This window comes from Schistocerca gregaria, chromosome 11 (genome assembly GCF_023897955.1).
Source record: "Schistocerca gregaria isolate iqSchGreg1 chromosome 11, iqSchGreg1.2, whole genome shotgun sequence".
Taxonomy (NCBI): Eukaryota; Metazoa; Arthropoda; class Insecta; order Orthoptera; family Acrididae; genus Schistocerca; species Schistocerca gregaria.
In genome coordinates this window covers 26874281-26886450 of record NC_064930.1, presented here as the reverse complement: position 1 = coordinate 26886450, position 12170 = coordinate 26874281, and the positions used below count along the sequence as shown (strand labels likewise).

General features: G+C 41.6%; 1 protein-coding gene across 1 annotated transcript in view; it reads left to right on the top strand.

Annotated features, from left to right (window-relative positions):
• Positions 1–12170, top strand: part of LOC126295196 (eukaryotic translation initiation factor 2 subunit 3) — a 110293-nt gene that overhangs the window by 18918 nt on the left and 79205 nt on the right. The window contains exon 5 of the mRNA XM_049987507.1: positions 11333–11435. Within this exon, the coding sequence (XP_049843464.1) occupies positions 11333–11435 (103 nt within the window). The remainder of the gene's footprint in view (positions 1–11332; positions 11436–12170) is intronic.

Genomic DNA, 12170 nt, shown 5'->3' with positions numbered 1-12170 from the left:
AGAAAATGAGGGGGTTGGTAGAACGGATGATAACAAGCATATTTCACATAGACACACATGTCCGCATCCCTTAGCATATGATGCTAGGCATCATTGGAACAGCATTGCACTCCGCCAAGAGGGTAGGTGCAAAATGTGCCATCGGAGCCGTCACGGTAGCAGGTCTGTGCGGCACTGCAACGTTTTTAATGTATTTGTGGCAACAGGATAAAAGAGAAGTTGGCGTGAAGTTTTATAACCGTTATTTGAAAACAGTTAAAAAAAGTGCTCGAGATTAGGCCATTGTGCCTGAATGCACTCCGCGCAGCGACTCTGAAGTGACTGATGCACTCTTTCAAACACTTCTAGGAAAGCGTTAATTGAATCAGAGGCTGCCATAATGCACCATTAGCTCCTCATCAGTGTCAGATTTCAGATGGCCTCAGAAGGAAGGAGGGGGGGGGGGGGGGGGGAAATCAGTGGGTGTCAAAATGGGGGAATGTGAAGTCAGTGCCACCAGTCCACTGTACCCTGTTCAGTTCTCACCAAAGGTTTAATCCAAATTCATTCTCACTGCATGTGTGAAGTGCACTAGTTCACTATCTTGTCAGTATCAAGTTTGCTGTCGCACTTTGAGTGGAACATATTCCGACAATTCGGGCAAAGTTTCTCATAAAAAGATTAAGTATCTCTTCGTAGTTAGTCGCCGGGGAAATGTGTACGAGCTGACCAGATTACAGCGCTCGGGCTCCCTGGAGCTCGGTTGGAACAGCCTGGTATAGGGAATGTGGTAAATATAGAAGTCGTCAGGGAAATGCTAGCTGACTAAACAGTAGCTTCCAGCTGCTTCAGTAAACCATCCAGTGTAACTGTTGGAAAGAGGGAGCAGTGGAAGAACAAACTAAAACACTGTGCAAGAATCATTGCCTGGTTTATGGACAGGTTGAAAACTGATGAAGACACTGGGGCCATGGTGTACAGGGTACAGCTCAGACTAGAGCACAGTCTCTCTAGCAAAGCAGGCCACAGTATTTCAGACAGAATACCTACAATCAGGGTGTATAGAGGAGATCTTGCGTAGGTGCCGCAAAGGTCATAGAATCTCCGTTGACGTCCTCAGCCCTTAGCCGTCACTGGATGCGGGTATAGAGGGGCATCTGATGAGCACACCGCTCTGCTGGCTGTTGTCAGTTTTTGTGGCCTGTAGCACTACTCCTCGATCGAGTAGCTCCTGAAATGGTCTCCCGAGTGCGCCTCACTTGTCGATAGCACTCGGCAGACGCGTCAGAGGGCCGAGCCCGACAGCACTTAACTTTGGTGGGAACAGGTGTTACCACTGCGGCATCTCTGACATATAATCCTGTATTAAATTTGGCAATGTCATGTTCTTTGAATTGTTTATACCTTCTCTAGCCACAGATTCACTTTCTTCACTTCCGGTTTGAAACAAGAGATTGAGACATTTTTTTAAAAAGCAATCCAACCAGCCACGATATTTTCAATGCCGATCTTCGTGGCAGTTTCACGGAGCTTGTCTTGCAGTAAATTTCCACGTATAGGAGTGCTGCCACTTCTCACTCCTTGAAACTATTTTAAAAGAATATTTTCCACATCATTGCATGTAGATGTACAAATGTTCATTCTTTTGGATCCCCAAGAATCATTAGCTTCAGCCTTTAAGAATGCTTCCTTAAGTTAAGATAGTCATCGACACAGTGATCGTAAGCATTTACTGAACTGTAAGTGTTCTACGTTTGCAGAAATTAAAATTTGTGATTTCAGGACTTCAGTAAATGAATGACTACACTTTCACACTTCACAGACTGCGTGATGCGGACATCAGATCGCGTGGGCTAAGTCCCATATTAGGCAGAGCAGAAATAGATTTCAGATTCGTTCTGTGCATGTGCCGATACCACTGTAAGTGAAGTAGCGTTATTGACTAAGATTTAGGTATGTGTTGACCGATTGAATCAATGGTCATTTACTGCGTCACACAGTACTAGGTGCAATTCCTGAAACGGGAAGAAAGTGGAAATTCACTCGCACACATTAAGGTTTGAGTAAAAAAACTGGATTTTAATTTGCAGAATGTTTAGAGTTTATTTCTTAAGAGCTTCCTTGGTAAAACGAGGTATGGTGAGGGGACCTAGAATGGAAAAAATAATTTTTTACCTTTTTGCATTTTTATCCCATTAGCAAATTTGCAATTTCCTTAATAAAATGGTAGATAAGGCACTTATAAATTTGCAAAGGAAGTGTGTGTGTGTGTGTGTGTGTGTGTGTGTGTGTAAATATTAATATCGTCTGCACCTGTTGAAACTTAAAGATTGTACATGCATCACTTCAAGATCAAATAGTTGGCAACTTTATATATAGACACGGTTGCGACAAGTTCTGGAAATCAGGGAAATTTCAAGGAAATTTGAAGAAAAGAAAAAAAAAGCACCTCACCAAATCTCACCCCCCCCCCCCCCCACACCCCCAGTAGCATGACATTGGTTGTATACTGGTTGTATACTGCAGCCAAGTACGTGCGCCGCATCCCGACTCTCTCATTCCTGCTGCTCCTCCGCTTCCCACCCGACACCTGCCCTCGGCTTGCAGTCAGTGCTGTCACTGCTACTTGGTGCTAGCATAGCAGTTGCCGATGTGAGGCAGGGCGGTGTGAGTAGTAGTTTATTTGGATGACACAATGGCCAGAGGTGACGGTCGTGTGTGCGTGAGCTGTACCTGTGTGAATATGTGTGCGCTCTATACTTCTGACAAAGGCTGTGGCCAAAAACTTGGTAGTGAGAGTGTGATTGCCTATTCTATGTGCCTGTCTGTGACTCAGCAATCGTCTTCACAGTCACTTGCTACCTGTGCTCATTAGTATTCACACAAGGTATCTGTTGCTCAGTTTGGTCACTGCGGTCTCGTTTCATCAATATGGTGTCTGTGACACTCAAATAGCTGGCCATGCGATTGGACCTCCGTGACGGGCCAAAACCGCAGGCCATTTCTGTGGGTGTGTCTAACAGGTAGGGTCTGCCGATCTGAAGTGCACAGTTTCCCACTAATGTGTGGGCCCCGCCTGTCGGATCTAGTCTCACCGATTGGCATAATGTGGTGGATTCTGCCAGCATGAGTTTCTTAGAAGTAGATACCTTAGGGGTTGCGAAGCAACTCAAATCGCTTGATACGGGCAAGTCTTCAGGTCCAGATTGTATACCGATTAGGTTCCTTTCAGATTACGCTGATACAATAGCTCCCTACTTAGCACTCATATACAACTGCACGCTCACCGATAGATCTGTACCTACAGATTGGAAAATTGCGCAGGTCGCACCAGTGTTCAAGAAGGGTAGTAGGAGTAATCCATTTAACTACAGACCTATATCATTGACGTCAGTTTGCAGTAGGGTTTTGGAGCATATACTGTATTCAAACATTATGAATCACCTCGAAGGGAACGATCTATTGACACGTAATCAGCATGGCTTCAGAAAACATCGTTCTTGTGCAACAGATACAGCAGTATCTTTATTCGCACAAAGTAATGGCCGGTATAGACAGGGGATCTCAAGTTGATTCCGTATTTCTAGATTTACGGAAAGCTTTTGACACCGTTCCTCACAAGCGACTTCTAATCAAGCTGCGGGCCTATGGGGTATCGTCTCAGTTGTGCGACTGGATTCATGATTTCCTGTCAGGAAGGTCGCAGTTCGTAGTAGTAGACGGCAAATCATGGAGTAAAACTGAAGTGATATCAGGTGTTCCCCAGGGAAGCGTCCTGGGACCTCTACTGTTCCTGATCTATATAAATGACCTGGGTGACAATCTGAGCAGTTCTCTTAGACTGTTCGCAGATGATGCTGTAATTTACCGTCTAGTAAGGTCATCCGAAGACCAGTATCAGTTGCAAAGCGATTTAGAAAAGATTGCTGTACGGTGTGGCAGGTGGCAGTTGACGCTAAATAACGAAAAGTGTGAGGTGATCCACACGAGTTCAAAAAGAAATCCGTTGGAATTCGATTACTCGATAAATAGTACAATTCTCAAGGCTGTCAATTCAACTAAGTACCTGGGTATTAAAATTACGAACAACTTCAGTTGGAAGGACCACATAGATAATATTGTGGGGAAGGCAAGCCAAAGGTTGCGTTTCATTGGCAGCACTCTTAGAAGATGCAACAAGTCCACTAAAGAGACAGGTTACACTACACTCGTTCGTCCTCTGTTAGAATATTACTGAGTGATGTGGGATCCTTACCAGGTGGGATTGACGGAGGACACCGAAAGGGTGCAAAAAATGGCAGCTCGTTTTGTATTAGCACGTAATAGGGGAGAGAGTGTGGCAGATATGATGCACGAGTTGGGATGGAAGTCATTACAGCAAAGACGTTTTTCATCGCGGCGAGACCTTTTTACGAAATTTCAGTCACCAACTTACTCTTCCGAATGCAAAAATATTTTGTTGAGTCCAACCTACATAGGTAGGAATGATCATCAAAATAAAATAAGAGAAATCAGAGCTCAAACAGAAAGGTTTAGGTGTTCGTTTTTCTCGCGCGCTGTTCGGGAGTGGAATAGTAGAGAGATAGTATGATTGTGGTTCGATGAACCCTCTGCCAAGCAATTAAATGTGAATTGCAGAGTAGTCATGTAGATGTAGATGGATTTTCACAGTTTATCCACAGACCGGGACTGCAGTGCTCATCAGCGGGCCAGAGGCCACGGGTGATGAATTTCAGGAATTGCGACTGTCTCACTGCAATTGCATTGTAAGTGTGGCGTTTTATAGATGTTTTATTTGTTCTAGTACATTTTAGCACTTCAAAAGTAGTTTATATGTTGGAAAGTATGGACGATAAGAAGAAGAGGAAAATTGTGTCAGTCGTTGACAATTTGTACGCTATGTTCTCGTAGATTTCTCATAACAAAAATCACAAAATTCTGTAAACATAATAGATATAACACAGTGGGTAATAATTGACAATAATGAACATTGTATAACCAACATTGTATTTGTGGTCACATACGGTGTTGGTTTACATAACTCTTCCCTACCTTATACATTTCTTTCAAGAGGCCTACTTTTTTCTGAGGTTATTTCTGAAAGCAGTGAAGGTATTTGTAAATCTGTCTTGTGATTCCAACGTATTTGTGTCACCAAATGTGTTTTGCTTTATTGAAATAAAATGTCAGTGGTTTTGCTGAAATGTATATACCATTTGGCTTACTTTCTCCATTTAAAAGCGGTTCATGACACAAGATGTTGATGTTAGTACTTAAGATTTTTGCTCACACGTTTAGAAATACAGAAAGCCATACATTTTTTGTCAACTTATGTCTTTACTTACCCTTGAGATCTCAAAATTTGTCAGGGAAAAGTGCTAAAACTAGTCTGGAAATTAGAGAAATAACAGGGAATTTCACCTGGGGAAACTTGTGGCAACCCTGATCGAAAGATGTTGATTGCAATATTACAAAAGTGAAATTATGTTGTTTTTGCTTATAGTTGTGTTGAAAACAGTATTGTAGCTTTTTGTAATCTAAACCTCTGCAATATGTAAAAGTTTCAAGAATTCTGTTGCTGTAGTGACCAGTGTGGAAATGTAAAGGTAATTGACTTTTGGACATTGACAAACATTGTTATAAATTAAATCAGTGAGCCAAGAAAAACATACCTGTGGCATGAACTGTGAAGGTACAGGTAATGGAATGGAAGCCTCTGCAGCTATTTGAAATTTTCAGTCGGTCCACAAATGAAACGGCTGTGTGTTACTGTTGAGTTCTTAGGTAGTGGAGACTCAAAAGCATGCAACAGTGCCCTAGGAGGTTTGCCTGATAGTGATAATAATATCATCATCACAAAGCTAGAATGTGTAGAAATTTCCTGGAAGATTAAAACTGTGTGCTGGACCAAGATTCGTGCTCGAGGATGTAGCCTTTCGCGGGTAAGTGCTCTACTGTCGGAGCTACCCAAGCACGACTCATGCCCTGTCCTAACTGCTTCACTTCTGCCAGTTTCGTATCAGCGCACATTCCACTGCAGAGTGAAAATCTCATTCTGGACTGTGTTGATCACCTAGAGAAGAGTATGGGCACCAGGCCGAGGGAGTTGACACTAAGTTTGAGAAACCAAGAATTTTCTGACAGTAAAGTGTTAATTGGATGGTTGACAGACAAAGTTATTGATGAATTACAGCAGTACTGTAGGATAACCATTAGGAATAACACTGATGATTTGTTCAGAGTAAGGCAGGCACAAACTGTAACAGATGACAAACCAATACATCTGCCTTATCCTGTGGGATCAAAATCGTGGTGTAAATAATGCAACAGCTAGTACTCGGACACAGTGAGAAACATTCTATCCCAGCAGCAGTCATGGAAGGCATAAATTCCACTTACAGAGACCTGGCTCATCCTGATTTGTTGAGGAAGTGTTCACAAGGACAGACACAGAACCCATACGAGTCTTTCATCAATCTCGTATCTGCTCTCGTACCAATAGATGTTTTTGTTGGCAGGATGACACTAAAATGGGGATTTATTCGTAGAGTAAACTGATTCAAATTATTTCAATGAATGGGCTAGCTTCGCATCATAAATAGGTATACCCAACAGAAATGGCCACTAAGGAGTCTAGGAGGGAGAAAAGAAAGAGGTCCATGGAAAAATAATCAAAAGGGTGATACACAGTATGGTTCAAGGTGCTTCTGAATGAGTAAAAATAAAAATAAAACATATATTTAGTAAGGTATTTTCAAGGAGTTGCAACAAATATACTGAGTCCACTGAGCTAAAATAGAAACATTATGTAAAGTATAATTAAAATTGTATTTCCCAAACCACAGGCTGAAATGGAATAATTTTAGTTCAGTACACGAAAAACATAATGTATAATGTCATGTAAAAGTTTCATGTTTGTTGCTACAGTGGTTTCTAAAGTACAGGAAACTCAAGTGACAGAGTTTAACATTGTTGACACTAGATGTTCAACCTCCCCTTAAAAACATAGAAGAATAGCATTGTTTTTATGAGATTTTCTCCAGGACTGAAGGAAATCTTCATTAAAAGTGAGATTCCCTTAAAAGCGGGTTCTTTAATTCCGGGTTTTATTGTTGAGAGTTTTGCAAAATTCTTGATCACAGTTACGCTGATACTTTGAGGTACCAGCCAATCAAGAAATATTTTCAGGAATTGGCTTAAATTTTTTTTTTTTTTTTTTTTTTTTTTTTTTTTTTTTTTTTTTTTTTTTTCTTTCAAAGGCTCCAGTTAAGTCTGTACAAGTTTTTTCCCTTAGCAACTTAAGCTATGCATACGTGATCCGAGCTGCCTTCCTTTTGGAACCGAGGCAGCAGTTCTGTGTGGTTAAATCTGCTGATACCAGACTCCCTCTGCCAAAGTTCGCCGGTGAATTCACCACATCGCTTTTGCCAATAGTGAACTCGAGAGGCAGGTCACGTGTGGACACTGGGAGGGTTTGGAGAGCAGAACTCATTCACATGTGTAGCCATTGGAGGGTTTGGAGAGCAGAACTCATTCACGTGTGTGGTCATTGGAGGGTTTGGAGAGCAGAACTCATTTGATCCAGACCTCGACTAAAACGGACATCTTTCTGGGGGGCAGAGTATCTGCCTCTGCATTCCATGACTGGTGACCAGCAGAACGTAACATGAACTGCCTCCTCTCCCATTGCCTACTTTATTTAGTTTGTTAAACCTTCTAGACTGGCCTACACCTTGTAATTTCCTAGGCGTGCCCCATGCATCCATACATTGAAATATATTCTCTTTATTTTACCATTTAGTATCAGCCCTGGACGCTCACTCCCAATTCCTGACAGCTCGACTACTTGTACTGTACTGTCAGTGGAGCAGACATGGAAGAAAGATTCTGTTTCTCAGTTTGATCTTAGTGAGTGAACATAATAGGACCTGGTGATTGGTTAAAGACTTTTTATCACTCATCTGGATGTTATACTATAACCACTGCATGTTTTTTTATTATGTGTGCAGTATAGAAATATTTGGTCATCATGCTTTCATAACGCATTTGGATGTTTAATGATGAAACATGTCATCAGATACCACTTTGAGGATTAGTTGTGTTACACATCTAGACTCCACAAGCCATCTGACATGAGTGTGAGGATGGGGTTACTTCTGGAATCACTAGCTAATCCCAAAGTTGCCACTTTCATTGAAGAATGGTGAGTGGGATGAATGATTGTCAGTAGACGTCTGTATGGTCATTTTGCAAGACATGGGAGGAAGTAATGTTACTTGACACTTCATTGAACGCACACTCTCGGAATTTCCACCTGTGTCGTATTGTCTACAAATTGAATCCGTTTAGCATCTCTAAAGCTATGTTTACACTGGGGGATTTGTTGCGGAGATTTGTGCCTGGCACAAGTCGCAGAGAAAAGTATCTCACAACCTAGTCCAGACACGTGTCTATCACAAGCAGCCGACGAGAGTGTTCTCACTGGTGACACGTTTCACGGAACTTGGTGTTCGTTGCAGAACTTCTATTTCTATGTGTTAGCACTGTGAATATAATTGTAAAAAGAGAGAATGATCAGAGAAAGAAATGTAGATGTTGGGGTGCGTAACTTTCTCCATAAATGATGTAGTCGCGTAGCTTACAGTTCAGTGACGAGTGACCCAAAAGCTGAAGACGAAGAGGATTTTCAAAAAATTGTTCGTGTCTCTACACAGGATTTGAAGTATTACTCAATATGACAGCTCAGTACTACACACTGAAGGATACAAAGTTTTGAGAAGCTGTAACTGCTGCTGAACAGCTTGCAGGTACATTACATATTTTAGCAGTTGGAGATTCGTACAGCTCCTCAATGTCAGGCTATTAAAGGCACTTAAAAGATGAATTGAGGTACGAACTTGTTATGCTTTTTGATTTTTTATTTAAAACTAAATGCCATTAACTGCAGTTATAAACAAATTGATTTGGGCAATAAAACATTTAGCTGTCCCAAGTTAAATATAAATGTTTTCTGGCTGTCCCTCATTTATGCCAGCTGTCACAAAGTTTCCGTTATTGCCCTTGATTCATTCAGAAATTCATCTGATGTTTCGAGTTTTGCCTCAAGAATATTCTGTATCCTTTTCTACAGGATTGTAAGGCATTTTATGTTTCAAAATTCTCAATGTTAACATTCCATATATTTTGCGAATGATGTAAACTTGGCCTCATTTTTCATTAGGTTGTGTTCACTTGTCTTCAAAGTTTCCAATGCATCATCCGTCACATTTTGTTGAATAAGTTTGGCCTTCTTGCGCTGTGGATTTTGAGGTGGCTCTGAGTGAGTACTCAAAGTACTGGTACTTCATTCCTCCTCCAGTTCTGTTTCCTCTTTGACACTTGTCTCTTCTGATGTAACCTAAAAAAAAAGGTAAAACATGTTCAGATTTTTTGTTTATTATTTAGGGTACCGATTGCTGAAGCACAGTTGAACAAAATTGCTCAAGAGAATTTGAGATTAGGTGGAACTTTCCTCACTGCATAAGGGCTTTAGATGGAAAACATTTGCAAACTACCGAGCGAGGTGGCACAGTGGTTAGCACACTGGACTCGCATTCTGGTGGACGACGGTTCAATCCCGCACCCGGCCATCCTGATTTAGGTTTTCCGTGATCTCCCTAAATCGCTCCAGGTAAATGCCGGGATGGTTCCTTCCCAGTCCTTCGCTAATCCAATGAGACCGATGACCTCGCAGTTTGGTCTCTTTCCCCCAAACAACCCAAACCAACAATTTGCAAACTGTTCATCCTGCTCATGCTGGAAGCATTTGCTGCAACTATATAGACACTTTCCTTGCATGGTGTTAATGGCATTAGTGGATGACGATTACCAGGTTCTTTATGCACGGGTGGGTGTACGAGGGTGTTTTTCAAATGGAGGTGTATTTAACTATGCATTCCTTAACAAAGCCCTTCAAGAAGGTGAGCTGCACATACCAGGAGGGGAATCTCTGTCTGGAAGAGCAGTGTCCACCCCTTTTGTAATTGTTGCGGATGATGCTTTTGTACAACCAGAACATGTCATGAAACTCGTTCCAGGTAATCATAACAAAGGACGAATATTTAACTACGGCTTGGTAGAGCCTGACGAGTTGTCGAAAATGCCTTTGGAATATTACCCTCTGTTTGCCATGTTCTATGAAAACCTATTAATCTTGAGCCCCATAAAGCAACTATTGTGACTTTGTGCTGCGTTTATCTTCATAACTTTCCAAGAAGAAACTGAGAAGCTTGTCTGCTTTATCCACCACCTGGCAGTTTAAATACTGAAAACCTAGCAGGGGCGACTGTAGAACCTGGTAGGTGGAGAGCACCCCTCACCACCACCACCACCACCACCACCACCACCACCACCACCACCACCACTCACATTGCTATGAAGACTCAGTACAAATGTGGCCGAGGACCGTAAGCAAGTTAGAAATGAGTTGCAGCATATTTTGTCACTACCGACAAGTGGAGTGGCAATATTTGTTTGCTTCATGTCTATGATAGTTCAGTGATAACTATGAAGTTCATTGAAAAGGCTTTCCTTTTCAAGCACTACTGTTAACAACACATTTACATTCTTCATTGTTATACAGATAAATATCTGTGTAAAAATAAGTATGCTCTAACTTCCCTCAAACGTGTATAAACTCATTCTCAGGCTGTTTACGTCCTTGAGGAAGCGCAGTGAATTGTGTGCGTACCACCTAAATATCTCAGTTCTAGCATCGGATGTTGCAGGTACACGTCGCAGGAACTTGTATTTGTAATTATTCTGAGGAAAAAAAGTAATGGAATGGTTTGTTCACTTTACTAAAATATACATTTTTTTCTTAGCTGATGGTATTGAAGGTGCCATCATCTTCTTTTCAATGATCATCACAGTTACTTTCTGGACAAAGAAATAAAAATGTTATGGGATTGTAAATATTAGTTGGGTCACTAACAAAAAGGTGAAAAAGTTTTCACACTTTTAATATCTATATTAGGAAACAGTTCACTTGATTGATAGAAAATGCACTCTTCAATTTCCAACTTTAACTCTGTTACATCTATGCAACTGTTTGGGCACCCTCTATTGTGAATTGTGTTTGTTTTATCTCACTTTATCACATACTCTACAGTGATGAACCACCTGTAACATTTTGTTTGACCTTGCACTTGAAGCCGTTGCATTTTTTTCCAGTAGTGATGTTCCTTAATATAAGTATTTTTATAGGTGTAAACTTGGAGTGCGTTTCAGGATTTTCTCACCAAATTTTCCTGTGAAATTATGCATTACTTTTTCTTAGTCATTTAAAGAGTTGTGCTATGCTTGGTGGTTGCAGGTCGTTCGGCATGTATCGTTTGTGGATTGCCCGGGTCACGACATTCTTATGGCAACCATGTTGAACGGTGCCGCCGTGATGGATGCAGCGCTCCTGCTTATAGGTATGTGGGTATTGTGTCCTTCTCTCCCCATACTGTGCGTAATGTGATTTAACACACTGTTCCTCAAAAATATTGCATGCGACAAAAGAACTTCTGATTCTTATACAGTGCAGTGACCAGGGCGATAGAGAAGTAGGTTTTTGCTGTAGTGCAAATGTGTGTCTATATTTAAGTCAAAACAGTTACAACTAGTGCTATTTTTTGACAGCATAGTTTTCTGTTCTTAAGAAGTTAAAGAATGAACAATTCATATGTTTATGAAAATCATTGTAACAATATCATGAAAGGGAAAGTTCCTACTCACCATATAGCGGAGGTGCTGAGATGCAGGTAGCCACAACAAAAAGACTGTCACAAATAAAGCTGCATGTCTATCCTCTCGCTGTTTTTTTCCCCTCCCTTGGGGAACATGTCTGGGGTGTTATTGGAAATGTTCTGCATTGTCCGTCACCGTCATTAGAACCGTCTCACCACCAGTTATTTGATCCCTTTTTCTTTGTTTGTTTCCCTTCTCCTATCCTTCCTCTGACTCGGTGTTAGAGGATCCTCTTTTTCTTTTTCCTCCCTGTGTGCTCCTGAAGGCCGGCCCAGGTGTCTCAAGTGCAACACGTGAATGGGTAATGTGTAATTCCAGCCCCGGGTCATCACGTAGGGTTCGCACGCAGCCCCCGGTACAGGCCCGGCCCAGGGAGGAGTGATTGCCTGAGCTGCTACCTTCCCAAATCGCCGATTGTT